General features: G+C 46.7%; 6 protein-coding genes across 6 annotated transcripts; 4 read left to right on the top strand and 2 right to left on the bottom strand.

The window, feature by feature from the left end:
* Positions 1–2,654: 2,654 nt before the first annotated feature.
* ATNIH1004_010182 (uncharacterized protein) lies at positions 2,655–2,855 on the top strand (the record flags this gene model as incomplete). Its single annotated transcript, XM_033574757.1, has 2 exons — positions 2,655–2,695; positions 2,735–2,855. 2 exons carry the CDS (start codon positions 2,655–2,657, stop codon positions 2,853–2,855), a joined length of 162 nt encoding a protein of 53 aa, XP_033422775.1.
* Positions 2,856–11,670: 8,815 nt separating this feature from the next.
* Positions 11,671–15,563, bottom strand: SMC5 (DNA repair ATPase SMC5; the record flags this gene model as incomplete). Its single annotated transcript, XM_033574756.1, has 7 exons — positions 11,671–12,762; positions 12,808–12,935; positions 12,994–13,066; positions 13,122–14,012; positions 14,068–14,979; positions 15,077–15,210; positions 15,383–15,563. 7 exons carry the CDS (start codon positions 15,561–15,563, stop codon positions 11,671–11,673), a joined length of 3,411 nt encoding a protein of 1,136 aa, XP_033422774.1.
* Positions 15,564–15,830: 267 nt separating this feature from the next.
* ATNIH1004_010180 (uncharacterized protein) lies at positions 15,831–16,187 on the top strand (the record flags this gene model as incomplete). Its single annotated transcript, XM_033574755.1, has 2 exons — positions 15,831–15,944; positions 16,002–16,187. The coding sequence occupies 2 exons, from the start codon at positions 15,831–15,833 to the stop codon at positions 16,185–16,187; spliced, it is 300 nt and encodes a 99-aa protein (XP_033422773.1).
* Positions 16,188–16,899: 712 nt separating this feature from the next.
* Positions 16,900–22,504, bottom strand: ATNIH1004_010179 (uncharacterized protein; the record flags this gene model as incomplete). Its single annotated transcript, XM_033574754.1, has 6 exons — positions 16,900–20,118; positions 20,179–20,288; positions 21,157–21,375; positions 21,499–22,141; positions 22,201–22,222; positions 22,296–22,504. The coding sequence occupies 6 exons, from the start codon at positions 22,502–22,504 to the stop codon at positions 16,900–16,902; spliced, it is 4,422 nt and encodes a 1,473-aa protein (XP_033422772.1).
* A 1,098-nt stretch (positions 22,505–23,602) lies between these two features.
* On the top strand, positions 23,603–25,295 carry ATNIH1004_010178 (putative MFS transporter; the record flags this gene model as incomplete). The annotated part of the gene is made up of 4 exons (XM_033574753.1): positions 23,603–23,795; positions 23,886–23,986; positions 24,049–24,196; positions 24,250–25,295. The coding sequence occupies 4 exons, from the start codon at positions 23,603–23,605 to the stop codon at positions 25,293–25,295; spliced, it is 1,488 nt and encodes a 495-aa protein (XP_033422771.1).
* A 305-nt stretch (positions 25,296–25,600) lies between these two features.
* Positions 25,601–27,340, top strand: PHO5_2 (histidine phosphatase family protein; the record flags this gene model as incomplete). The annotated part of the gene is made up of 4 exons (XM_033574752.1): positions 25,601–25,936; positions 25,999–26,044; positions 26,112–26,874; positions 26,944–27,340. The coding sequence occupies 4 exons, from the start codon at positions 25,601–25,603 to the stop codon at positions 27,338–27,340; spliced, it is 1,542 nt and encodes a 513-aa protein (XP_033422770.1).
* Positions 27,341–27,402: the final 62 nt, after the last annotated feature.

Genomic DNA, 27,402 nt, shown 5'->3' with positions numbered 1-27,402 from the left:
GATTGTCGGGATTGTTCTGATCACTTGGTTGGGCCGCTCCATCACACACATCCTGGGGCCTCCCAGAGCCTTTCAGATCTAACATTCCCCCTTATTCTCCTCTATTCTTTGTCACTCGGAGTATATTCGTGTTGTTGGTTTGGGGGTCAGAAGGGCAGTCATCCTTCAGCGAAAGCCAAGATAATATTCCTTCGCCCTCCGCCCTATTCCTTGGGGTGATCAGGGAGGGCAATTCTTAATAAAAAAAACAAAAATAAATAAATAAATAAAAGTCTGGTATGGAAATTGGCTCTGTACATCCATCGTCAACCAAGCCCTTGGGGCTGGATGCGGAGGTACGGTACGATACATGGATGGCACCCTCCTGTTCCAAACCGGAAGCAGTCTAGGCTCCGAAACCAAAAGAGAATCAGATTTCCTTCCTTTGCATCCTTCGTTTGGGGGCCAAGGGATTTAGTACCATGAAGAAACCGGAGATTATCGTGGCATTGACAGCCAACGACAAAAACAAGAAAATCCAAGAGGAACACACTAACATGAACTGTGTGGTCAACTAACGCAGGTGGGCTAAGTGCGCGGACCGAGCACCTACCAGTAAGCTGCTATTCTAATCAAAGTTGTTTCTTGTTTTGCGTGTCGGGGAATCCATCGGCCAACTTTTAGAACCACATGGCGTAGGATGTGCTCAGATTCGCTAGAAGAGTGGCCTTCCCCGTGCATATTACAACTGCATGGGTGTAGATTACTCATCCCCCCTCCTGCCCCCCGACGATCTCCCTTAACGGATCGGACGCTGACCGAACGAGGTATCGCTTACCGGTGAGTTTGACCGGTCATTCCCCCGGTCATCCCCATGACGTATGTACCTATTGCGTTTCCTGTTCTACTCCACCACATCTCCAGGTACTACTATTTACAGTCCAAACCGGAGCTATTATTGTACTATGTCTTAGAATATACTCCATAGAACATGTGAAAGAAGCATCATGTCCCGAGTACATGGAACATGAACACATCCACGGGTAAATTCCAGGGCCAAGGATTCAACGGGGAATGGGCCCCAAACCATCCCCACAGAAAACCACTCCGTACTCCGTACCACGTCCCGACAATTAACATAGGATTCGTTGCCAATTTCCCATCCATTGGGATCGACCTTCAGTCCGTGTCCGAGAAAGCTACTCACGGGTAAAGAACGCTAGAAGCCAAAGAGGCAACCATCTATACTTAGGATCCCGTTGGTCGAGGGCTTGGCTCTTCCAGTTTCATGGATGATGCCAGTGCCACAAGATACCTCGGCCGGGACCTCATACTAAGTTGCCCAAAAGGGTTATGGAGACGACAGGAGCTAATGGATGATCAACCGAACCTCCATCAGTTCTGGAAATCACCCTGATTAATTAACCGTGGTTGAAATTGTCGAAAGCATGTTAATTCACCTTGGATAATTTAAACTACCTGATTTGTATTGCTCTAGCTTATTTCAGCTGTCTTCACGACTTTTTCTCAATTTGTCTCGTGTTCTTTTTTTTTTTTTTTTTTTTTTTTTTTTTTGCTTTTCTTTCTTTTATTTTTTTTACCCCTGTTTTTTCGCGATCCGCATGATCATCGCGATGCTAGCGACGGCCCCTCCGCTAAGTGGATGGATTACCACATGGTCCTCCTCATTTGTACTCCGTAGTTACCGTGCTCGCGATCAAATACGGAAATGCTCCCGTTGCCAGTGGTACCTAGCAACTTCCATATATAGTCCATCATGCAATAGTAGCCCTCGTGAGCGACAATAATGCAACTACTATATGCAAGCAATAACTCGCCTTGACAACTTACCGAGGTACATTGCTCCGTACACCCAACCCAGTTAGCCGATCATCACTGTCAACAAAGCCAGCAATCAGACAAGGCAAATTCCGCGCAAGACAAGACACCGAGCCATACGTAATCAAACCAAACCCATTGAGACCCAGGCTCCATGTGTGCAGCCCCAGCGACCCAAACTTTAATAAACGAAGCGTCGTGGAAGCGAACCATGCAGGGCCAATCAGTGGACTCGAGTGACAACTTCCCTGGGATGGGTTCGACGGGGTTGCTCCTGTCTCGATTCAGTAGTAGTCCATATCACTCTATATGTTCTTTCCCTTCCTTTAAGACTCGTGTAACTATGGAGGACTTCGTGTAGTAAGACACATTATTGGAAAAAATATATTAATCCCCATGTTTCAATACTATATTCCACTCAACTGGATTCCAGAAAGTCCGTTCGAAGTCCGTGTTAGTTCCGTTGGTGTCCCAGGTATTTCATGGTCGAAATGATTGCTGCGCCTCAGCCACAGTCCTGTCCGTCCCCTGTGAACTGCTCTCTTCCATGCCTTCTTACCAAGGACACGTACTAGTCACTATAATGCATGGGAATTGACGCTATTGTTCCAAAGGGAGAGGAAATGAAACATCACATATAGGAGAATAGACCCTCTCTGCCCTGTCCGAGTCCGAGGTTCCGCAAGTGAAGCGAGAACGAGACGAAGTATACGAAAAAGTATAATTCATTACTTATGATTACTGTAGGAGTAACTTTTTTTATTTTTGACTTTATACGAAACAGGTCGCGCCTGAAGAAATGCGGACTGCAGTGGAAATTGCATCCATGATCAACGATGGTTCCGCTATCTCGGCCTGATGATCCTCGGATCGGTGGGTGATCCCCGACCACAAACCGTGGGTGACAAGATTCCAGAACTTCGGAACTGGCGGGAAAAGATAACTCCGTACTGCTTACGTATGGGGGCGCCTATACGAAGATATCTTCTCCCGCGCATTCCGACGAGACCCTAGCTGACGAAGCCGGGAAAAATTAAACTTCTGGAAGCACCGCCTCAGCTATTATAGAGGGGTAATAAATAAACTTTTCCATCGGCAAATTGTTCAAGAGGAGTAAGAGTCAACTCGTTTGGCATATGGTTCCCGGGGTACCTTAATTTTCGTATTCACTTTTTTTTTTTTTTAAATAAAACTAGAACAACTGAACAAGAGAAGTAACAGATGAACTAATTGGCTTCGATCCCAAAAGGGAAAGATATGTAGATTTCTCTCGTCTCCTGGATACGGCCAAGCATCTGTTCTCAATGCCTATCCCAGGGGCACGAAGGGACCCAAAAAGGGTGAAGTTTAGCGATCTCCAGTGCATACTCTTGGTAGTTGTTCTCCAATTTCTCTGTGGGTTGCAGGCTTTATCCGGTTTCTGCCTCGTGTCAAACGAGTCTGTGTATTCCGTACTCTGTACATGCTGTGGATCTATACCCATACATCTACTCCGTATGCTCTGTATGCTCCGTATGTTCCGTAGGTATGGATATTCCGTAGGCAAGGTGCCTTATATTTCATGGTTGAAGTGGATAGTGTGTCGCGTTCATCCCACCAGATGTACTCCGCAAGTTACAATACATGAAGGACGCGGTGGACGGCAGAGATTTTATGTATCGAGCCGACGGGCATATTCCGAGACAACATGAATAAATATTAATATACACACTGATCATCCAATGCTTTCTAACGTCCCAGCTTTGACCATCAAATAGCTCCGGGTGAACTACTGCAACCCGGGGATCCCATTGTTCAGCTCTTCCCCCCTGGTCAACAATAAAAATAACAACAATAGTCGCTTTGTATATGGTCGAAGCGAACGAACCACGTCCTACAAAACGTTATGGAATAAATTGACATCTGAGACCTTTCAGAAACAATGTTTCAAAGCTATTGATTGCCATGCGTTTTGCTAATGGGTCAGGGCCCCATTCCCATTCCCTGCAGAATGGGGTTAAGTGGCTAGCGTAACTCCATCCGAACTACCTCATCCATACTTTCAACATCCAAGGTACTGATCGACTTTCTTTAACTTTGACATTGCAATTGTCAAATATCGTCAGTTTCACCTAAATATGACTTACAGACGATGAAATCTACCCTATTTTCATTTCTTTGTCTCGAAATAAAATCACCGCCATTTCCGTCCCAAAAAATCGTAGATGCCATGTCTCCAATTTCACTGTACACCACTCACTCGCTATGTAATACACTGCCAATGTTATCTAACTACACGGGGATATAGAGGGTACCAGCCATGCGATACAGGAATGCAACGGACAGAAGGGGGGGAATAAGTCGATCATCGTAGCGCCCGTGTATTTACTTTTTTTTTGCTTCTGCCTTCTTCCCCCCCTGATATGCAGATGCTATTCACGGGAGAGCACATACCTCCTGCGAGTTCCCCCTCCCCCCTTTCTCTTCCTTGTTCGAACAAGAAATTAAATGCACGATGCAGATGATATACTTAAATAATATTCTACTCTAGGCCTGTTTGCGTATCAATAACCGACGTCACAAAGCATGACAAACACATGGTAGCGGTTGGCTGGCGGGATCTCCAGCATCTGCAGATTGGACGCACCTTTTAAAAAGCCAAGCAGCATGGTCACTGCACTTTACATTGTCACAACAAGTACTCTGTAACACTCCGGGCAATCTGTGCAACGCTCCAGAATTTCCATACTTCCTTGCTTGATCTATATGGATGGGTAAGGATGACACCAACAGCTGGTCAGCTGACGATTGTCTATTTGACAGGTCCTAGTGATTAGATTTCGAGTGTTTTGATTGGAGCAGAATAAAGGACTCTACACGATTAAAATGAAACAACAGACAAATTGTTAAGAGCCACGTTGGTTAAGCGGCGGTGCAGATCATCATCAGGAACTCGGGTGGATTCGTGGGGAACAAACGTCAAGGCGGCCAGGCAGCCAGGGGGCAAATCCGTGCTCTGCAAGGCGTTCTGGTGGAATGTGTCAGAAAAGAGGACACATACAGATTTACTTCCCAGTATTTTATATTCTATATAGATATTTATATTCATTTTTCCTGAAGATTGGGATAAAAGAAAAAAATGTATTTAAGATTTAATCTCCGTGGACTTGTACGTTTTGAAACCTTCTGATCAAGAGGAAATATTACTAAATATGGTTTAGTTGTGTTCCAACCATGGAATGGCCGGTCGACGGGGGGAGGTGGAAAACCATTTCCCACCACCCTTTAAAGGCAAGAACTGCTGGAGCGGGCACCATACACGCTAAACCATTTCCGGACTAGAAGAGTACTAGCGTCCACATTGGAATCTGGACCCTTGATATTTCACGTGGCAGATGTCCGACTCCGCCTACAACATCACCCGGGCCTTCCCGAGTTTGGCACAAAAGCCGAAACACTAATCCTACTACGGAGTAGTGTTTTATGGTTTCTGCCTAGCTGTATTTGGTACGGCCGGGGATGTACGGGTATTATTCTGCCATACCGAGTACATGTATCCTACCTACTTCATGGCAGTGGCTGGAGCGTCAACCTGCCGCCATGGGACTGTGATATAGTTGGCCGGACACGGAGAACGGAGTAATTCTGAAACTAAGATTCCTCGCCGCCCCTAAGTCTATCAGTCGAGAAGCCAATAAAATCCGCTACACGGCCTGAGTAGGAAAATAATGCCCTATCGCTGTCACCTACAGGTATGATGTTACTTCTCACATGGCTAACTACCTGCGCCGCAAGGTTCGCGATGTCATTCATATGAGTTCCGGCTGTAATTTAGTTCGACTGTGATACTTTATAAATTGTACTTACTATTAGTGTTTAAACCTTATATATAAGAAATCGCTCAAATGATCCCCAAAGTCAAAACAATACTGTGAATGGGAACGATAATGACGATAGTTTGGTCCCCGCAGTACGAAGTAAAATGAAACCACAAAGCCTAACCCCCATTCTCTGCGTCGATTAATTTCGGAGTCACCGGTAGCTCCCCATAGGATGATAGCTGTCCTATCATAGGACCAGAGTGACATTCTAATAACTGGAAAGTCGCAGTTAGCCTGAATGCCGAGTCATGTCACTGTTAAGTTGCTGCCGATGTCAAGCCAACCAAGCATCTTTATCTAATCCTGGCATATCAGTAGAGTCCACCGGAGTAATAACGTGATGATTACTGGAGACACAACCCTGTCGGAAGCACTTTGTCTGCCTATCTTGTTGCAATGTTCGACATCATTAAACGATAGGTTGGGATAGAGTACTTTTGCTATCTTAGTTTGTGTTGTTGTTATCTTTCTACTCTGTACACTATAGTAGACAGAGTATGTACTTTTCTACAGAGCAGTACTACGCTACTAAACTCCGACAGCACGGAACAATAGCACACGACCGGCCCAATCTAATCCAATACACCCCGATCCAACCCACACCCAGTGGAGTCGCCAAATGGAAGCTGATTTACTTCCGATGTTGTAGTGCTCATCGGAGGGAATCGGTTGAGTTGTGAGCGATCGAGCTTCTATTAGATTATTCCCGCGCGCACGACGCACGTAGCCTATCTAGTTTCAGAGCACTTAATTTTGATACACACCGCTGAAGGAGAATATGATCACGTTTTGTCCTGTCTTGGATCTTAGTAAGAATGATGTGTGGTGATCCACCACCTCCTTCCATTGCTTTTCGCGGGCTATTTCCGAGTCAGTGCGGTGGGTCCGAGAATCGAAATGAGGACATGCATCAATGTAGCGTGGTATTTCTTGTCCTAGTGCATCACACTGTAGCATTTCTACGACGTCGATCAGTCCAAGGCAGCGAAAAAACAAAAGAAAAAAAGAAAAAGAAAAAAAAAAGAAAACCACCAAGACAAAAAAATAAACTAAAAAAGGGAAATGGCCAGACCAATGTAGAGGTGGAAAAAGAAAATAGCGATAGGACACGTCAATCAAAGTTAAATTAGGACTACCTCACGACGTGGTTGGACAGGAGAAATATTAATTTCATTTCTGGATGGTAGTTAATTGTCCACTTAATGGGACATGGCATTCCTTGGACAGGATTTATTTCGTTGTTCTTTATCATTATTATGTAGACAGCGTCAGAGCCTTGCGATATAGTTACTAGTACATATATGTACATGTTGCTGCAAGGCTCTCTGTCCTTGTAACGAGGATCGATCCTGTAACTGACCAGGGACACCTCTCTGGTTATAGCTTCTTTTGTCTGCGGTCGATGTATCGGATATATTACTGGTATTGTGGAAGGAGGGAGGTTCTATTACAGATTAAGGTTCTCCTTGTTCGGGGAAATCTCCGTCAGGATAAAGAGTATATTCTGTAGTACCATGGTGGAGGAGAAACTTCCAGTCAACATACTCCGAACAGTGTCTATACGAAATAGGTGTTTAGCCAAGGCACAACAATTCCCATCCACAATCGTATCGATTACCACACGCGGTAAAGCACTAACGCAGCGACAAGCAGATCTCCGGCGTGGCAGACGGGACCTTACCCGGGCCGGTTTAGTGATGCGCCTCGATGGACCCAGAATTTCTCCATAAAAAGGGCTGTGACCGAGGCTGGTGGTTTAGTAAGTTCAGCCCCTGGGGGTTATGGCTGTTTTACTGCAACGAGAAGCCATACCACCCGAGGAAAAGGCCAGCCCAGAGAGGATCGACACGGGACTTGCGGACCATTTTTAGTGTCCATCACTTTGGTAGTTGTCTGTGCTGTCCTGGCCTGTACATCAACTCAGGGTTTCAGTCAGCCACAGGACGGAAAATACAGACCTTTTTTTTTTTTTTTCCCTGTTTGAGATGGAATGTGTTAAAAATGAATGTGTTTTGTATGGGGGTAGATCTATTCGGTATGAATGTGATCCCCCTCTGCAAGTCAACTTAGACATCATGCCTCCGGATCGAGTGACTCTCTAGCCCACTTGCTTATGACGTGGCTGCTTGTCCTCCTACAGTGTGCCCTCGATGGAGCAGGAACGAACATCCAAATGCATCTTTATACATCACAAGACTCTTTCACCGGATGATATGAACCAACAGAATCAGTCATTACAACTGATCCTCCATCTTGCATGCAGCTGCATAGTATCGGCAACGCCTATCGGGGTTAGTCAAATAATATGGATTTAAAAAAAGAAAAAGAAAAAGACAACTGGATGCGAAGAAATGCACTACTTAGCCTCCAATTGTCGAGGCTCCATTCTTAGTAAGAGTCGAATAATCGGTCCTTTTTGCATTGTAGACTGCATGATGAGACAAAGAGCGCATATACTGTTTCAGCGTATTTTTCTTGGTCACCATCGCTCCGGCATATTCTACGGAATCTAACCCCGGCAAATTGCCTATAGGGGTTACTCGGTGCACAGTTATATGAAGTAGCGTCGGTAATAACGGCGATATTAAATTAAAGTATACTATCGTTCCGGGCGTTAGAATGAGCTAGTCGCCGGATTTTTTTGGTCATGAAACTTGAGGCTGTAGCGGCTAGATACGGGTGAGCTTCCCCTGGCCTCGTAAGATAGGATCTCTTCTCTTGCATGGCTGCAGGGTTGTGTTGCTGCTCGTGACGGACAATGGATAGTATTCCTTAATAATCGCACCAGGGAATATGCTCCTTGACTCTGGTATGATTCTGCGGTGGAACCATACTCATGAATGTACACCGTCACACGCTGTGCCATCCCACCCTTATGGAAATATCTAACCCACACCATACGGCCGGACAGCAGTGGGAAGCCGCCGCAATAACCGATCCGAGTATAGTTCCCTCGTGCCAACCCCTCGCCTATCTATCATTCCCTGCCATAGTAGGTTTCAATCCTGGAGTTGTTCGAGTTCTCCCATCGTCCTTCTGGGAGATGATCAGTGCTCTTTGTCTCGTGTAGACATGAAGCAGGATACTAGGGTGTCACTTCATATCAAATGTTACGATCCTTCTCGGGCGAAAGCATCGTGGCCCGGTTAGTGCTGGTGCCTCAGGACCCGCCTTTGTATATGCATGCATAGTGTCGATACTATTACTATTGGGCTTAAGTCGAGGCTCTCATTTTCTGGTCCAGTTTGGTCACTTGCTGAAGCAGCTCTCACCTGCATTCGGTGCATATCACCTGGACCATCTCACCCTATCAGACCCGACGGGGCCAATAATACCGGGCCTAAGATGAACCCGTCATCCCATAAGGCGTTCCTAATTTCTAATATTACTCCTGCTGCGTCCTGTTGGACATCCCTGGACAATAGTAAACGGCCCCTACGCAAGCCATGACGGATCATCCGCTGCCTGTGACTTTGTGATAAGCCGCCAGGGATACTGCAGGCGGCGTGGCCACGATCCAACAACTTTATGATTTACCATACAGGGAGGCTACTGCCCGTTTGAGTTGCGACTGGCCGATCATGAGGGAGAGCAAAAACCTGATAAGAAAAGCTGGTTGAGAACAATCTCCACCATGCGTAGCAATACCTTTTTTTTTTTTTTTTATCCTGTATGTGGTTGGAAACCCTAGCGGCGACCACCAACAAAGAACTCCGCCCCTACTCCCCCCGAGAAGATGAAGCTATCATGGAATCATCCAGGATGAGTCATCCACATAGTTTCAACGGTGTGGAAGTCGCTAAATATTGCACCAATCATGGAGACATCCCCGCACACCCGATCGAGACGAAGGTTCTGTCGATCTAAAATGATGCACGGATGAGCCAATACACACCCTCTCACACCCACCCTCATACTAAAGTTACAGAAGAAGATGTCGTGGCAAGGAGGATTTAATCATAAACGATAAAGTTAAGAGGAAGAGGGGCAGCAAGCGGTGACCACCGTGGACGCCCAACATCGCCAATCGCCAAGCTGAGTCTTTTGATTGGCATGAAAACCCCCGACCAAATCGGCCATGCGCCTCGCATGGCATGATCCGCAACGGAAATGCCCGGTAACCCAGAAGGGGATAATACTAATTTGAAAAGAAAAGGAAAAGAAAAGAAAAGAAAAAGAAGGAGAAGGAAAGAAAGTAATCATCCAACTTCCAATATGGCGAAGAAAGAGCACCAATCATCTGGATGATGATCATCACTAACCATTTTTTCAACGTTACAGCTTTGTTAAGTTTCTGAATTTTTTGTTGTTTTGCGTTGTCTTTTTTAGACTCTTTCTGTTTCGGCCAATGTCCGACAGGGGCCTGAGTGCCTCAGGCCGCATGTGCCGACCCATCTTTTCAGAATTCAGAAGCATTTCCGTCTGATCGCAGCGCCAGGCCATCATCATCCACTGGGAGGTGAAGGAACGGGGTGATCCATGATCTTCGTTCGAAGGCCCGTTCTTAGCCTCCATGCAGATGCATCCATGCCCTCATAGGTCAGATTGGGCAGGTCCAGTCCGATCCATGCGTCGTTGTCTGTACATGTACAGACTACAGATATCTACTCCGTAGCCCTGTAATGTGCGCAGGCTGTATTGAATTCTAGAGTATAGAGCCATTCAGATCAGCCCCATATCGTGCATGGTCCGAGGACTTGTCACATCTTTCTTATTTTTGGTATCGTTTTGTTTTTTTTTTTTTTTTTTTTTTTTTTGCTTTTGCTTTTGCTTTTGTATTTCCACTATCCTGTTTAGTCCTAGTGTATAATGATCATCGTGCGATATCCAAGGAGGAACCCTGGTCCATGAGCGATATTAACAGCTGACATTATTGATCATGATCAGGGAAAGAGACCGAGGGAGAGACAGACAGAGAGAGATAGTTAACTAGGGAGAAGATGACTGTAGAGGCACGGACATGCAACCCTCGCACTGACATCCTGCGGCTCCGGCCGTGTGGTGTGACATGTCCGAAACGGTATTTCACCATCCTCGGCCCCCGGTACTTGCCAAGGCAATCTGCCGTACTGCCTCGAGGAGTGTACCTACTCTTCCCGAAGACCGTATGAACTATACAGAATGCAGTTTATCTGCCCAACAGTTGACCCATCCTGGTTTCGGTAACTTTACCTGTGTCCTGTCTCCTATTCTACTACTATCTCGGTGGACGTACTGACTTGGTGCTGACGTTGTCGGGCTTGGTCCTGGGATGAAAAGGGTGGTGCCGTGTGACATGGTACCTACTTACCTATGTGATTGCATGTGGTTATGATGTTGAAGTACATGCATGCATTCATGGGTTTTTCTGATGGCTAAATACTACAGTAAAGATGTATGTTTATCTATAAGCATTGTGAATATGAGCCTCTATATAGTAAATGTGGTTTGTGATATGTGTTATGTGTGAAACCATCATCTAGTTAGATTCTACAGTTAAGCACAATTTACAATAAGGATACTTCATTTTAAGGAGAGGTAATCTCTAGGGAAAGAGTAAATATAAAATCAGTACACAATAGTTCTAGTCTTACGTTTGCTAAGTTGCACTGTACTATACACTAATGTCAATATTCCTGTTCTAGATATATATCTCCATGGAGTGTCACCAAATCCCGTTGTTATTATCACTTGTACTATAGCCATGCATTTTCGAGACCGTAAGTGTTGTAAGTCCTCCTAGAGAGCATTTGGTATTCGTTCCATACGCGATATGAATATTTTGCCTGAATTAGCTTCGGCTAGATGTAGTTACAGAATATTTTTTTGTCACTTATGAATAAACGATAAAACACCCACCCCCAGGAGGTGGACATTCATGACTATCTTATGTACATGGGCGAAAACATGGTCAGATCCAAAAAAAAACGTAGAACTCGTAGATACCGAAACTTGTACTCAAAATAAAGGTCACAAAAAGCAAGAGGTATCGATACTGAACACTCAACATTCATCAAGTATAGACATCGACTCTACCACTGTTCTCGGCAAGGGAGTCCCGTCTGGCTCTCCCCTTGCCTTTTCCACGGTCTCTCTTCGTCAGAGCTCTCATCCTCTTCACGGCTTCGCCAAAATCGACAACCCGGTAATCTGTAGGCATGTGTTCACCGCTGTAGATGCAGAGAACCCTCATACCAGGCTTGTAGGACAGCCCGCTGAGCAGCTTTGGGGTGATGAGGAAATATTGGCTGCCTCCATTGGCACACGCAATGTCGACTAAGCGACCATGGACCATTCGCTCGTTTCTGGGGTCCATGCCCTGGTTGATTTCGTCGACGACGCGGAATGGGGATGCAGAGAGGGATTGAAGAGCCATAAGATAGAAGATGGTGCTCACTGCTCTTTCTCCGCCAGACTGCCGATGAGAATCGAGTATAGAAAGATTCTCATTCTCTCTGAATTTAACATGAATCTGGATTGACCACTGGTCAAAGTCGCTACCGCCGGGCACGCTGTCTGATCCTGTTGCGTCCTCCACTTTGTCCAGCGAAACCTGACCGGCACAGCCGATGCGAGCGAAGGAATCAGAGAATGCGTCGCTGATACTTTTCACCAGTGCATCAAGTTGCGGCTCCCATTTCCCTCGAATCTCAGTGATAGCGTGATCGTAGTCAGCAAGCTGATTCTCGAACTCGGTGAGCTTACTGCGTAGTCTCTGAATTTGTCGTTCACGTTCTTCGAATTCTTTAATGATATTGCTATTGCCGCCTTGTGTGAGTTCCAGATGTGCTTTTTCCGAGTCGATATCCGCTTCCAGTTGGTCTGAGGTATGATCAGCCAAAGTAGGCAACAATTCGGCGAGATCCGGTTGACTCTGGGAAGCCTGTGCAACCTTCCCAGCCTCCTTCAGCAGTCTTTTCACGAGTTCAGACATGGTCTTTATCTCATTCACTGCTTCTTTCAACTCGTCAGTCTTCGCTCTCAGCTTATCGCTGTGCTCTTGATTACGAGCTTTGAGTGTTTCCAAGTCCGAAATTGCCTCTGCACGCCGGATGCCCAGTTTTATGAGCTCCTCGTGTGCTGTACGAAGTTGTTGAACCGAATCCTGCTTGTGGTCAGTGGTAATCCACAAATAACGATAACTACATACAGCGTATTCAATAGCTGCTTCGGCCTTTTGAATCGACAATTGGTCCTGCTCGTGACGGATATTCAAGACCCTAGTCCTTATGTCCTCGAAGAATCTCTCAGTGTCTTTTCGTTTTGCTTCTTGCTGGCCTATCATGCATGGTAAGTATTCACCCAAGACCTATATAAGTTGGCGAGGGGCACGTACGGATCCTTTCCGGGATAGCCTTATAGTGTGTAAGGGCTGTCTGCTTTTCGGACTTCTCCCGTTCGAGTTCAATCTGTAGGAAATTTAGCTAATGCATTCAACGACATTTGACCTATAAATTTCCATACCCTTTCTTGATTGCGCTCGTTATGGCGTTGCCCCAGCTCTGCCAGTTCAGCTTTCTCAGACTCCATTTTTTCCTCCAAACCTCGCAGTTCCTCCTTGAGTGACGAAATATTCTGAAGTACATGTTCTTTCGCCAAGGTATCCACGGGTTGGGACGTCCAAACCCTCGCTTGCCTTACTTGTCTGACACGGGTGGTCGAAGCGCTGGGGCCATACTCGCGTCGCCTGACAATTTGGTAGCTCCGCTTTCCAGATACCCAGGAGGTGATCGATCCTTTTTCCATCCTGGTATATTCTTCATCCGTGATATCGCGAAGGCCGATGGGTGTTTGATGTAGCCTGTTCTCGCTGCATAGCACCGCGAGCACAGGCTCTGGACCACTCAGGAAATCATTAGCCCACCCATTAAACCCCATTGCTTTAATATTATCTGCGGGGAATGGCGGTTGAAAGTTTTCTAACGGAGCCGAGCTCGTCCGGATACTAATATCATGCAGCTTCATTTCGATATTTAGAGCCTTTTGCAGGGTTCTGAAATCGTTTCGACTTTGCGTTGTGAAGGCTGTGAAGTCCGTTCTTTGAAGCAGCGACTCTATCGCATCTGCATATTTGGGATCTTTAAGGGAACATGTGACCACTGGAGGACCGAAGACCTCCTTTTCGAACTTATTCTGATTCTCCAATACCCACTTGTAGGCCCTATAAGAATCAGTAGATAATTGCTTGAGCTTCGCCTCCTGCCGACCGGATTGAGAATCTAGACTATGTAACTGCTGCTCTGCTCGTTTGATTCCATTCCTCTTCGTATTAAGAGATTCGAAAAGGGGCCGCCGTCTTTCTTTTATTTCACTAGCTGTCTCTTCGATCTCTCTCAATTCTCGTCGCTTTGTCCTCTGTGGAAAAGGTAAGTAGGAGCTATGACTTCTGCCCGTTGTATAGGATACTAACAATCTGTTCATTATACCAATCGACATCAAAATTCACTGGTTCCTCATTCAACTGGCGAGTGAGTTTGTTGATTGCCTGTTGGATTTTAGTAGCTTCCTGCTTGTAATTTGCGCTACTTTTCTTCTCAGCATCGATCTGTTTGTCTAAATCCTTCGTAGAGTCCTCGTATCGTTCAATTGATTTTCCAACTTCCGAAGCTTTGCGGTCCGCTCTGTCAACGCCGCGCTTTTTATGTTCGATGACTTTATCCAAACGCACGCAATAATCTTGCTTGGCGTTCACTGCCCGCAATGCAGGCTCTAGCTGCGTCTTAAGCATATCTAGCTCACGGCTGATGGTGTCCTTCTTTCTCTTCAGTTCCTTATATTGAGCATGAGACTCCTTGTACTTGGTCACGGGACGAACAAGCTCCAACATCTCGATTTTCCGTTTAATCTGTGCCCGCTGTCGCATCCTCTCTACATCCGCCCTCTGCATTTCTTGCCTGTTTTGGAGATTCGTTAGCAAATCCTTGTCACCCTGATTGTCTGCCTGTAGCTTTTTCTGCTCGACCCTCAGTTTTTTTAGATTATCGTGCCATTCGATCATTTCCGGTTCTGCAGCGGCTCGTTGCGTCGAGTGGAGTAGCTCAACCGGCGTAAGGGCAGCAAACTCGCTAACTTTGTCTTGCGGTAGAAATTGACACAAATTATCGATTTGGATGGAAAATGACTGAGCAAATTTGAGCACCTGGGTGCGAGATGCCGGTTTCCCATTCAGCATGAACGAGCTCTTGTTGCCTTCCCGCTTAATAGTTCGACAAACAATAGGGTTTCGACGGAATTTGGGACCGCCTGCAAGCTCTATCTCAATAGTTGCTTCCCGACAGCCGTGCTTCACGAATTCGCCAGGGTCTTTCGCTCGACCCAAGTGCTATTAAAATGCAAAAACAGGCCTTAGCAACCGTAGGGATCATGACACGACTAAAAACAAAAAATATGTAGACAAAATAGAGTACATGTTCTCATACCTGTGGCCCCCATCCCAGCCCCAGACATATTGCACAAACCAATGTGCTTTTCCCTGTGCCGTTCGGTCCAATTACCATGTTCAATTTCGGACCAGGGAAGAATTCAGCAGATGTATACGTTACAAAGTCAGTAACTTTGATTCGCACAATAGCGCCCGGTTTGTAGCCTTCATTTTCAACTCCATTTTGACCCCCCGGGGACCAAGGCGTTCGCGTTGGGTCCATGAGAAGCAGCAGCTTTGGCTCTCTGAGCGGAGGTTGGAACACTATCTTCTGGGGATTCGCTATCAGAATCCCCGCTAGTACTTTCATCAGTGTCCTCTTCCTTAACGGCATCCTCAACGGTCTCTAGCCGGATACGTTTGCTGGTATTCGAGACCTGTGACGCGGGTGTGGGGTCTCTCGTTGAGACTGAGGATGTCCCATCGCTATTATCATCATCCTCACTCCGTTGTCGACGACTTGGAACTGTTGCTATAGAAGGCATCTTTTATCGGCACGTGCGGCCTCCTGCAGCCTGCAGTGCCTTGGATAGCGATACAGTTTCTCGCGATGATATCAACGCGGAGGAACGCGACGCGCCGCTAATGGTGTGGTATCAACCTATCTCCGATCCTGGTTAGGCGGTGACATGCGGCAGTTTAATTAATTGGGACTCGAGGTTCAAGAGCGACATCTCCATTGAAGAGCTGCAAATCTGGTTTTTATTGTGACGGGCTTCTCACAGTAGTGGGAAACAATTCGAGTGGATACCATGGCTTCCCCCCAGAAAGTGAAGCGCATAGTTCTTGTTGCTGCTGTGACGTCAATTACCATCGCAGGAACTCTCTACGGTGCAGGTATCAAAACCGAACGGCAGGTTGCTCAGGTATGATCGCTACAGGGAATCGGTCATGTTTAACTTAGGCTCATTGGTGGCAATTAGCAAGCCCAAAAATCTCGGGAAATTACAATCGATGAGCGTCTCGCATCACTCCGGAACATGCGGCAGGGGTTGGCATCCAAAAGAGAGCTTGTTGCGAAGCAAATCGATGACCTAGAAGCCCGAATTGAAGAAAGGAGACGAAAGAATTTTGATGGAGTAAAGAAGGATCCGCCACACAATGGATAACTGGGTGCTTGTTGGTACTTCGAGTTACAGGTAGTGTGCTCTACAGACGTGATTGTCCTTTGGAACTGTTGTACGGGAGTTAACACTTTTCTGCACGAAGGTGATAATGAGCCATGCCTAATAACAAGTCATATATATGAGCCTCAACAAAAAGGGCAATGAGGTTTATACAATCGAGGGACCTAGCTGTTAAAGGACGGCCGAATCGTCAGCGGTTGCGATGTGAAAGTTAGTGGCACTACGCAATCGCCTAGGACCTGCAGTATCAGCTAGGAATCTACAACAATATTGTAGGAGACGCGAAACGAGAAGGCTATCAGTTGTGATACTGACCCAGAAGCTTGGCCCGTTTCCGGGAGTCTCTACGAAACCCGAATATTTGGCAATTGATATGGATACTCAATTCAGTACCTGTCTACGCTGATACTCGACATGAAGGACAGCCCAAACTGAGCGACTTTCAACATATAATGGACTATCTTTTCAACTAAGTTATATTATACCGTTTCAGAATGAACATAATCAACTATTTATCTCTTTTTGTATATGCAATCGGACATATTTCAAAAGGCGGATCTCTATAAGATCTATCTATGTCATACAAAGATATCTATGTAACCGAATTTATGTGCCAAACGTATAATACGAAATATCCAAAAGATTGCTGATATCCAGTGTCGTGTCTTCCCTATTTAACCAACAATAAGGGCTATTAATCATCCAAAATTCCCCGTGTAAGAGAGGCGAGGCTAGCTTCATATCTTGCTGGATTGTGGTCGCTGAACATCCCTGAACCGAACCTCAGTTCTCCAAACATAGCTTCCACATCTCGAATGAACTTTAGTTGTACTCTTGTTGCGGGGCGTCCTAGTTGCGGATATCCGTCGTCGCACGTCTGAGAAGTGAACGCGTTTCGCTGCAGAACACGCATCGTCTCAACCATGAAGACCTCTCCAGGAGGCATTAGCTTCGGTGCAATCATTTCTTCTCTGAGCATTTTCAGAGTTCGCCACGCCCATGCATCTTCACCAAATCCATCGCCAGCATGCAAAAGTATGGGAGGCTCATTCACATAGAACTTGTTAACTATACCTTGCCGTAAGCTCTCCCAAGCACGACCGCGAACATTTGATCTGGCACCAGAAACATCGTCTTTGAAAGCCACAGATACTGTATGCATGTCGTGTAGGATACCCAGAGATAGACTTGGTACCACATCCTGACCGTTTACAACCGTTGTAATCAACCCACGAGTTGCGCGTCGGAGAAATGGGGACATGGTTGCTGGAGGGCCGTATGCATAAACATGTATGGGACGCCCTGGGGGAAGGTAATAGGCCGCATGGCTGCTTTGATCGCTACTTCCAGGTAGAAGTAAACGTTTCGTGCTGGACTGATAGGCAGCAGTCATAAACGAAGTACCGGGCCCTTCATTGTTAGGCTCAGAAACCATCGTTGCTAGGAGTGCGGCAACTCCCCCCCCTAGTGAGTGACCACATAGCACCACACCATATTCCGGAAATTCTTCTAGTGCAGCTCGTATGGTGATCATGACCTTTCCACCCCCTCCCATCAGGAGGCGTCTTGCAGAAGCATGCATCCCCTTGTGGACAGACCAGCTTTTCCCTTGCCACTCAAGGTCATCATAATCACATGTCATATCTGTGAGTACATCTTCAAACCCCCATGTTCCTCTTAGAGCTAGAACAACAGCCTTTGATTCATGATCTAGGAAGAGGTAATGGACCAGCGGATAACCGGTATCGGTCTCTCCAGCGGCATTTGTACCACCAGCAGTGTCAACGAAAGATGAAAGAAGAATGCTAGAAGTCGGCAGACCAGTATGATCAGAAAAGTCCGTGTGTTCTTGACTGTCAGATTCCTGGTAGGGGAGACCATTAGATAGCCGCGGAACACCCATGACCTTAAGGGCATTCGAACCGTATGATGCCGACGAAAATCGACAGAAGCGTCTGATATTTTGTACAAAATGCTTCTGAGGGAATATACCTGGTACTAGACCATCTCGGTTTAGGGCCTGTATAGTTGCAATATCGTCATACGTGCTCTTCCGAGAACGATGGGCAAGGATCAACGATGTTTCTGAGCCTGCAGTTGCCAATGAATATATACTGGAAGGATATGGTTTGGACCTTTCATGTATGGAAGAAGAGCCCGGACGGCTGTCCCCATTGACGGATAATGTCATGTCGGCTTCAGATCTTGTCAGGGACATCGAACTACTGCTGCGTACATGTGTCCTCATAGCCACCGGCGATCCTGGCCGAGAATCCATGGATCGGAGGGAATAAGCATCTGTTTGTGTGACAAATGACTCTTTGCTCTTCTCATGTATAGAATAGTATTCCGTCCTTGGGTTTCTTCCACTGTTCGCGTCGCGCATGTTCGCACGGCGTGCAGTTTGAGGAGTGGTACCCAATCGAGAACTTTGTGGTACTGATCTCTGTAAGCCTCTGTTTGCTACAGATGTTGAGTTTCTATCGCTGGAGAATGGTTCTCTGTGTGTTTTTTCACCGGACCTTGGCTTCACCTGGGGCCCTTGTGTTGATGATTTTCTCTCCGGAATTAAGGCCTTATTACTGGGCTTCGTTTTCTGGTTCAAACGCGTTGATGAAGGCTGTGAACTAGACCTCTCAAAGGGTGGCTTCGAAGATGGCCGCTTAGCAATTTCATTCTTCTCTGCACCAGTTGGCTTCACCCTTTGTGCGAACCTTGCCAGTGAAGCTTTCCCAAATGAGCCCTTAGAAGCAGATTCCGATTCATTCGAAGACGTGTGTGAAGGCCTGACATGATTCTTAGTATCAGCCTCAAGCTTGATACCTTGGGTTGTTGGTATATGAGACGAAGATAATAAATTCAAGTCTGATGGAGAACAGTTGTCGTCAACTGGATTCCTGGTCTGCCTTGTCGAACGATTGTCATCTGATTGTCGTTGACCGGTCGTTATATTATATTGATTGTCGCTTATGAGGCTAGTTCCGAAATCTGGCGATGGATCTGCACTGATAGCGACTTCGGGGAATTGTGAAGAACTTAAACCAGCCTGCTCGAAACCTGTTCCTCGTAGACTAGAAACGTCCGCACACTGTGACTTGTTGAATGCTGTTCTAAATACAACTGTGTGCTTGGGAAGCTGTTGCGACCCTGGGATTCCGCCTCCAACTTGATTATTATGAAACCTCTCTTCAATCATCATGGTACCTGGTGGGGCAGCAATTTCTGCATTGTCGTCGTCGAAGATGTCCACTGTGATGGTGCGTGCTGATACCAAATCGGTTCTGATTGAGGCGCGGCAACCTTGGGGGAGCTGGTTTAATATATATAGACGAATATCTTCATTTGAGACATCACTTTGGTTTCCTGGGGGAAGTGTTAGGAAAGGTTGCTCGGCTGTATCTACCATACTCGTAGAACGTTGCACGGCATCGAAGATTTCTTCATCCTGCCCAGGTGATATAAAAGAGGAGTGCTTGGCCTCGTCACCTAGGTCATCATGAGGAACTCGCGTAGGCTCTATTTGGTGTGCCCCAACAACATCGGCTCTCATGCCATTATCAAGGATGACAACATCCCAGATGATCTCATTCCCACCATTTGCTCGCATATGCCTTTCGGTACTCTTTTGACCCCAACGTTGCAGCATAGCAAACCCCACAGTGCCAACCAAAAGATCAGCAACTCCGACATTATCAGTACCGGCATCAATGTTAGGGGTATTGAACTGTCTTCGAATGAGAGTTATGATCGCCGCAATTGCTCTAGAAGACTCTGTTGAGCCTAGGGTCGCATCGAGAGTGGATAATAGGGCCTGAGACATATGAGCAGCCGACGAGAGTGTCGTAGAAGATAGGTGGAACGTCGCAGCAGCAAAGAACGATGCAGACGTTACTGTCATGTGTAGAGCGGCGAGCTGGAATTTGAATTAGTAAAAAATATAGAGGGGGATTTGAAGGGTAGGTTCTTGACTTACGCTACGCTCAAGTAAAGTCTCAGCCTCTGATTTGCCATGGTCGCTACTTCGGATGGCAACATCGCGCCTAGCCCGGGTCAAGACTCCTTCAATGATTGCCCTACTGAGCTCTAGCCCAGTCAGTGTTGTGATTCTTGCCCCATCGAGGGCAACTCCCCCAAAAAATGTCCCCACTCGAAGAGAGAGAGAAGTAGACTGAGTTATAAGAGAGACAAGGGAAGCAACTGGTCGTGGCAGCAGGGTCATCCCCGAAGTTACGGGTGTGTGGCTGGGTCCGTCATTATGGGTCGCATCCCCGTCGGGACTAGGATCAGCTCGCTTTAATGTGGGCATAAGGCCAAAAAATCTAGACATTCCGAGTCACTCACGCAAAGACTTGGTATGTTGTTTGCATCGAGAGTAAAGTAGTTCTCAGCCATGGGCAAAGTATGCCGTTGTCAGAGTAGCCTTGTAGACAGAGATAAGAGACAATAATGCTTTCTCAACTCAGCCAGCCAGGGGATCCGTCAGTGGAGGGTTCCTGGCTGGCGGACAGCAAGAGTGTAGATCTGCTGCAGGTGGGCGAGTTAGGCATTAGGCATGTGGTTGAGATCACACGCCGGGCCGGCATGTGATTCTGCATATTACCCCCAACAAAGTGGATTCTCACTTTGTTCCCACTTTGTTGCTTGTGCTTCCCCATCAGTTTTCTGGCCCCTTTACCCCGGAAACTCTGTGGATCGAGTCCTACATGGTGTCATTAGTTTTGCTTCTGACATCTTTGTCATGTCTTTCTGCTATTTATCCTGGCGCCCCATTCGCCTTCGCCTAGAGCTAGAAAACATGTGATCTGGCCCGAGTATGATAGTCATATATTATATCACAGCATAGCATTTGTATCACCAGGGTATTTGACGTTCCGGATCATATCCCGACTGCATTCAGCGACAGTGCGAATGCATGCCAAACCCATGTTCTGCCACAAATCCGCTAACATACCCTTCATTACGGCCTTTGCTCCATTCTTTCCATCTACAGCAAGACCATATACCACAGGCCTGCCTATAAGGACTGCTTTGGCTCCGAGGCATAAAGCTTTAATAACGTCTGCGCCAGTCCGGACTCCGGAATCAAAGAGGACAGTCATTTTGTCTCCAACAGCCTCGACTATCTCCGGGAGCACGTCCAAAGAACCAATTGCGCCGTCAACCTGTCGACCTGTTTTATGTTAACTTTGGGAGAAATGTAAAGTGGACCAAGGAATGGAAAACCCTTTTTTTTTTTTTTCTTCTTTCATTTTTCTCCCTGGGACTATGCATTTTACAACGTGAGACAACTTACCTCCATGATTGGAAACAACGATACCATCACACCCGGCTTCAAGAGCAAGTTTTGCGTCATCCACATGCTGAATACCTTTGAGAACAAGCGGGCCATCCCAATTTTTGCGCAGGAAGGAAATGTGCTCCCATGAGTGTGGCCTGCCAGGGAACACATCTGAGATCCACGATCTGGATGCACCAACTATATCATCCTCGACTTTGCGTCCAGACTCCTTCTCGAACTTGCTGCGAAACACTGGATCACTAAAACCTATCTGGTTGCCGATTCCCCGGATGAACGGAATGTAGGCATTATCAAGATCTGCTGGTCGCCAAGCAAGCGACCATGTGTCTAGGGTCACTACCAGGACGGAGAAACCGTTCTCCCTTGCGCGCTTCAATAGAGAAAGGGTGATGTCATCACTCGTTGGCCAGTAGAGCTGAAACCATCTCTTCCCATCTCCATTAGCTGCTGCTACCTCCTCGATAGTGCTGCTACTGGCTGTACTAAGGATATATGGCACCTCAACCTCCGAACATGCCTCCGCTAGGCCTGTTTCTTTGTCATCATGGAAAATACATTGGACACCTACTGGCGCCATGAGGAGTGGATTCGGGTAATCTTGACCAAATAGATTCACAGAAACATTCTGATTATCCAGCTACATTGGATAAGTTATTAAGGTATTTCATGGTGGATATGGATTACAAGTGGACAAACCTGTCTCATCATCCTCGGGATTCTATGTATATTGGGTTTAGCTACAAGTCATTGTCCATTTGAGCGCACATAGAGATGCAAGAGTGGAAACGTACAGCTTCCATTGACGAAATGCCAGCCGGTTGCTGTCCATGGTGGCCTTTTCACCAGCTCCACCAGCAACATAATTAAAAGCTCGAGAACTCATCGTTTTCTGAGCTTGCTGTTCGAGCAGACGAGGGTCGGTTGTAACGGTTGGCAGGAGACCCATCATGGCCCCACGGGCGTAGATCTCCGTTTGATAGTCCCCGTATTTCTCTGCCATGATGAAAAAGTATGAGAATTATCTGGCGCTGCACTTCGATGGATATTCACCTAATTGCTTAAGATGGGGGGAAAGTTGCCCGTGCTGTTTGCCTCGGGATTGGTTTGCCTCGGGAATGCGGCACTGACGTCATCTCATCACTAGGAGTGCCTTGAAAGGGATCAACAAGAAGTAATGAATGCAACATAATTAGTCGTCGCCCCTGGCATCTCGTGATTAATCAGAAACAGCAATGTTCGACAAGTTAATAACCCGTGATCCCTTGTCCATATTTTGGGGAGATATGCTGCCACCTTTTTAGTTTAATTAAAAATTTCCACCGCCTTTGGGGAGTGACATGCAACCTTTCGTTCTGCAACATTTCTCTGTCTGCAACAGAACCCAGGGATCAATGCACCTTGTCGTCAATTCGGTAAAATAGCCAGGACTTCATTGGCAGGCTGGTGATGAGGAAACTCATGATGTATATCCCCTGCTAAAGATAGTGAAGAACCAGCATCCACGTTCCAAATGGAATACTTTAGTCTCTTTTGGATTCAATCTGACTTGCAAATGCCAGCGACCTGCCCTTCATACCACCAGTATATCACCGGTGAAGTGGGGGCATTTGCCCGGGTCAAAAAGTGGGGATATCAATCAATGGTGAGGATCCCACGAGCTTGGAGGGGGAGTTTCTTGCTTGAATTTAGACCAATCGGTCCTTAAAGCTGGTTTTAATTCGGCGACGTGTTTCTTCAAGAAATCTAGCTCTATCCACGCTGTACATATGATCTCGGCGTAAAATTCTGCAGCAGCCCGGGTGAGGACTTTCTACCAAGTTGCATGACAAACTCTAACCCGACCGGTCTCGAATCTTGGCGTTTGGTCTCTCGCACAATCCCCAGTTCGCTTACTCCGTACCTATCTGATTGAAGTTTGACTGATGTATCGCTGATGGCACTAGCGTTGATAGTAGGCTATTTACACGTCCCTTTCGCTGGAGAGCTTGTGTTATGACCTTACTTGGAGAGTGAGCCACTGCCATCCCTTAGGAAGAAAAGAAGTTCTTAAATCTCTATGAAATAAAACGAGAGAATTTCTCACTCGTGATTAACAGCCATGGAGTATCAGAGCGAGCTTAAGCAAGGTGTTGAGTCATCATCTCAGACTGCCGACACGGCCTTCCCGGCGGATGACAGCTCTGGGATGTCATTACTGGAAGAGCAGAAGGAGAAGCATCTGGTCTGGAAAATGGACATGTACATTCTGCCGTTTGTTGTCCTGCTTTACCTTTTCAGCTTTTTGGACAGGGGTATATTATTCACCTTATCAGCACAACCATCTTCCTGCCGTAATATTTGTTCCATTCTGTTACCCTGTTGCTAATATTGCTGCTGTCCAGTAAATATTGGCAATGCCCGGCTGTATGGCTTAGAAGAAGACCTTGGTCTAGTGGGAGACCAATATCAGGTGGCAGTGTCCATATTGTTTGTGACATACTGTGTAGGGACCATTCCGAGATCCAGTGACGATCCGACAGATACCTAATTAATCGATTGCTACAGTTATTCGAAGTTCCGTCAAATCTTGTCATCAAAAAACTCACCCCTTCTCGTTATATTGCCTCGATCTCAGTAATCTGGGGCATCATAGCAACTTTGACAGGTATTACCAAAAACTATGGTGATCTCATTGCTTGTCGTATCCTCCTTGGTTAGTTGAGATAAATCGGTTCAATGCAGAGCCCCCATGGCTGATCAGTCTAGGTGTTGTGGAAGCGGGATTATTTCCTGGATTGCTGACCTACCTCACATTGTTCTACAGCAAGCGCGAACTTGCCCTGCGAACTGGTTATCTTTTCAGCAGTGCTGCTATCGCTGGGGCGTTCGGCGGTCTTTTAGCATATGGCATTGGGTTTATGGATGGCATTAGTGGTCTCCGAGGTTGGAGATGGATTATGATCATCGAAGGAATTCCAACTGTTCTCCTCGGCGTTGTGACTTGGTTTTTTCTCGCCGACGACCCTGACACCGCATATTATCTTAACGAAGAAGAAAGAGCTCTTGTAGTTCGCCGTCGAAGCCGCTATGTGGGCCAAACCGCCTCCGCTCAAAAGTTTCACTGGGCCGATGTTAAGGAAGGGGCGCTTGACTGGAGAATCTATGCATTTTGCATTGGCCAGTTTGGTGTTGACACAATGCTCTACGGCTATAGCACTTTTCTTCCCACTATCATTAAGGGAATGGGGTCTTGGTCCGTCCCTGAGGTCCAAGCTCTCACTATTCCCTGCTATGCACTGGGGTCTCTAATGTACCTGGGAGTGGCGTGGCTCAGCGATCGAACCCAGCGTCGTGCCTTGTTCACTTGCATTTTCGCGGCCGTTTCCGTTGTGGGTTACGGTGTTTTGATCTCGGATTCGTCTTCGGGGGTGCATTATTTCGGTGCCCTACTTGTGGCCTCGGGATTGTACGTGGCAGTTGGTCTGCCGCTTGCCTGGTTACCAACGACTCTTCCCCGTTATGGCAAGCGCACATTTGCTACAGGCCTACAGCTCACATTTGGTAATGTGAGTGGGGTGATGTCGCCTTTTCTATACAAATCAACCGAGGCACCACGTTACGAACGAGGCAATTCTGTAACATTGGGCCTTGTGGGATTTGCAGGAGTGGTCTATGGCCTTATATGGTTTTACTACCGAGAAAAGAATAGTCGCAGAGACAGGGGCCTCGAGGATTACAAAGTTGAAGGCATGACGGAGGAAGAAATCCAGGAAATGGGAGACAAAAGTCCTCGATTCAGATACAGCTTGTAAATATACTGTCTCCTAGTCTTTGGTTGATAGTCGAATGAACTTAATGGAAGCCTGCTACCTTTCTACATTCAGCATGAATACCTATTATAGTTGTATACGCACCTGTAGATATCCGCCTTATTTAACTGGCTAGTATCACTCAGTACTCACATAGATGCCATTGTCCCCGGCTCCACTTGTATACAGTCTTGGCACCACGGCAGGCGTAAGTGTTTGGGCAGTTTCATCTTCAACTGACACTTAACAACGCTGTTCATGGCTATTCCTTACCATGTGGTACTGCCAGTTTAACTATTCAATTGACTATGCTTAACATATCTTTTACGTGGCTATGTATCGCCCTTTTAGCTGCAATCGTTGGCACTCTCCATCAGAAACAGGGCCTGCTAACTGCAGGATGTTTTATCAGCACCTGCAACGGTGGCAATGCACGCTCATCACCGTACTATCCTAGCTGGAACACATGGTTCCATGCTTTTCAATCCATTCCTGATGTGAAGCGAACAATACCTCTTGACGATGACTGGGATCTTCTCTACCACTTGGGTGGAAACGGCCCCTGGATCGAGAAGAGGGACGGGGAGACAGCAGCTCAGGGCATTGGTCCCCCTGAAGGGTGCTCCATTGGACAAGTACACATGGTATGTAGAATGGCATTACTAGAGCGGCTTGTTCAATTCAATGCGATCTGACAAAAATCCAGATGTCCCGCCACGGAGAGAGATATCCGACCAAATCTGCTGGGAGTCGTAGGTTTCTTGTCCGCATTACTGAAAATATTTACATGGTAATTTTGTGTCTGATTTTTGAATGAAGATCATCTCGCGCTTCTTAATCGCATTAAAGAAGCAGACGTCATTGTCAATGGCTCATTGTCTTTTCTGAACAATTGGACCTATCTCACCAGTGACCCTGAGAAAGATTTCGATCAGTTGACAGGCACTGGCCCCTATGCAGGAAAACTCCAGGCTTTTACCACAGGTATCCGATTCATCACCCGATATGGACATCTCTTATCGCAACGTGCTCCGACACGATTCTGGGCAAGTGACTGCCAACGCGTCATCGAGACGGCTCAACATTTCGCCGCAGGGATGTTTGGTCTGGATTGGGAAAAGAGTAAAAGGGCAACTCTGGTGATCATCCCGGAGACGTTTGATCAACGGGCGAATACGCTTACGCCGGGCGACACGTGTCTGAATTACCTTGAAGACGGAGAGAAAGGCCACGACAACGGCGTCAATATGCTTTCACGTTTCCAAGACGTTTACATTCCGCCTATCGCGAGACGGTTAATCTCCGAGCAAGGGAACTCGGTATTTGAGTCATTCTCGAATGCCGAGGTCTTCAGTATGCAACAAATGTGCGGCTTTGAGACTATCGCGCGGGGCTCCAGTCCTTGGTGTGATGTATTTAGCAATGAGGAATGGGAGAGTTTCGAATATGCTCGCGATCTAATCCATTATTACCGCGCAGGCCCGGGAAACCCGTACGCGGGTGCAATGGGTTGGCTTTGGTTGAATGCTACAACTAAGCTGTTACAGCAAGGTCCTGCAGCTGGGACATTGTTCTTTAGTTTGTGCGTATCCTCGCGATATGTTTTGATTGCCTAGGCAAACGCCGAAGTACTGATAGTAGCAACAATCAGTGTCCATGATGGTGACATAGCGCCGTTTCTTACTGCTCTCGACATTATGAAAGACGAGAAATATGATCCATCTCTTCCTACTACCCATATAGCAAGAGACCGCACTTGGCGTACTTCGTCCGTGATGCCGATGGGAGGCCGGATTGTCCTTGAGAGAATGACTTGCTCGTCACCTTTCGTCGATGGTGTCGAAAACCAGAAAGAAACATTTATTCGACTTAATATTAATGATAGAATTGTCGCGTTGCCGTACTGCAAGTCCGGACCTGGCTTTTCTTGCCCCCTGCAGGAGTTTGTGGGTCATGTAGAGAGGCGGAGATCAGAGGTGGGAGATTTTGGTGATGTGTGTGGCTTGGAAGGCGACGCTGGGCATATAGTGTTTCTATGGCAAGATTGAGGTGGCATTGTCTTGAATTTATTGAACAATGGTATTCCTAAATCATGGGTGAATTATTGCAT

Source organism: Aspergillus tanneri (genome assembly GCF_003426965.1).
Source record: "Aspergillus tanneri strain NIH1004 chromosome Unknown AapTan_5_pilon_pilon_pilon, whole genome shotgun sequence".
Classification (NCBI taxonomy): Eukaryota; Fungi; Ascomycota; class Eurotiomycetes; order Eurotiales; family Aspergillaceae; genus Aspergillus; species Aspergillus tanneri.
The sequence above is the reverse complement of the archived record's forward strand: the minus strand, read 5'-3'. Positions and strand labels throughout refer to the sequence as shown.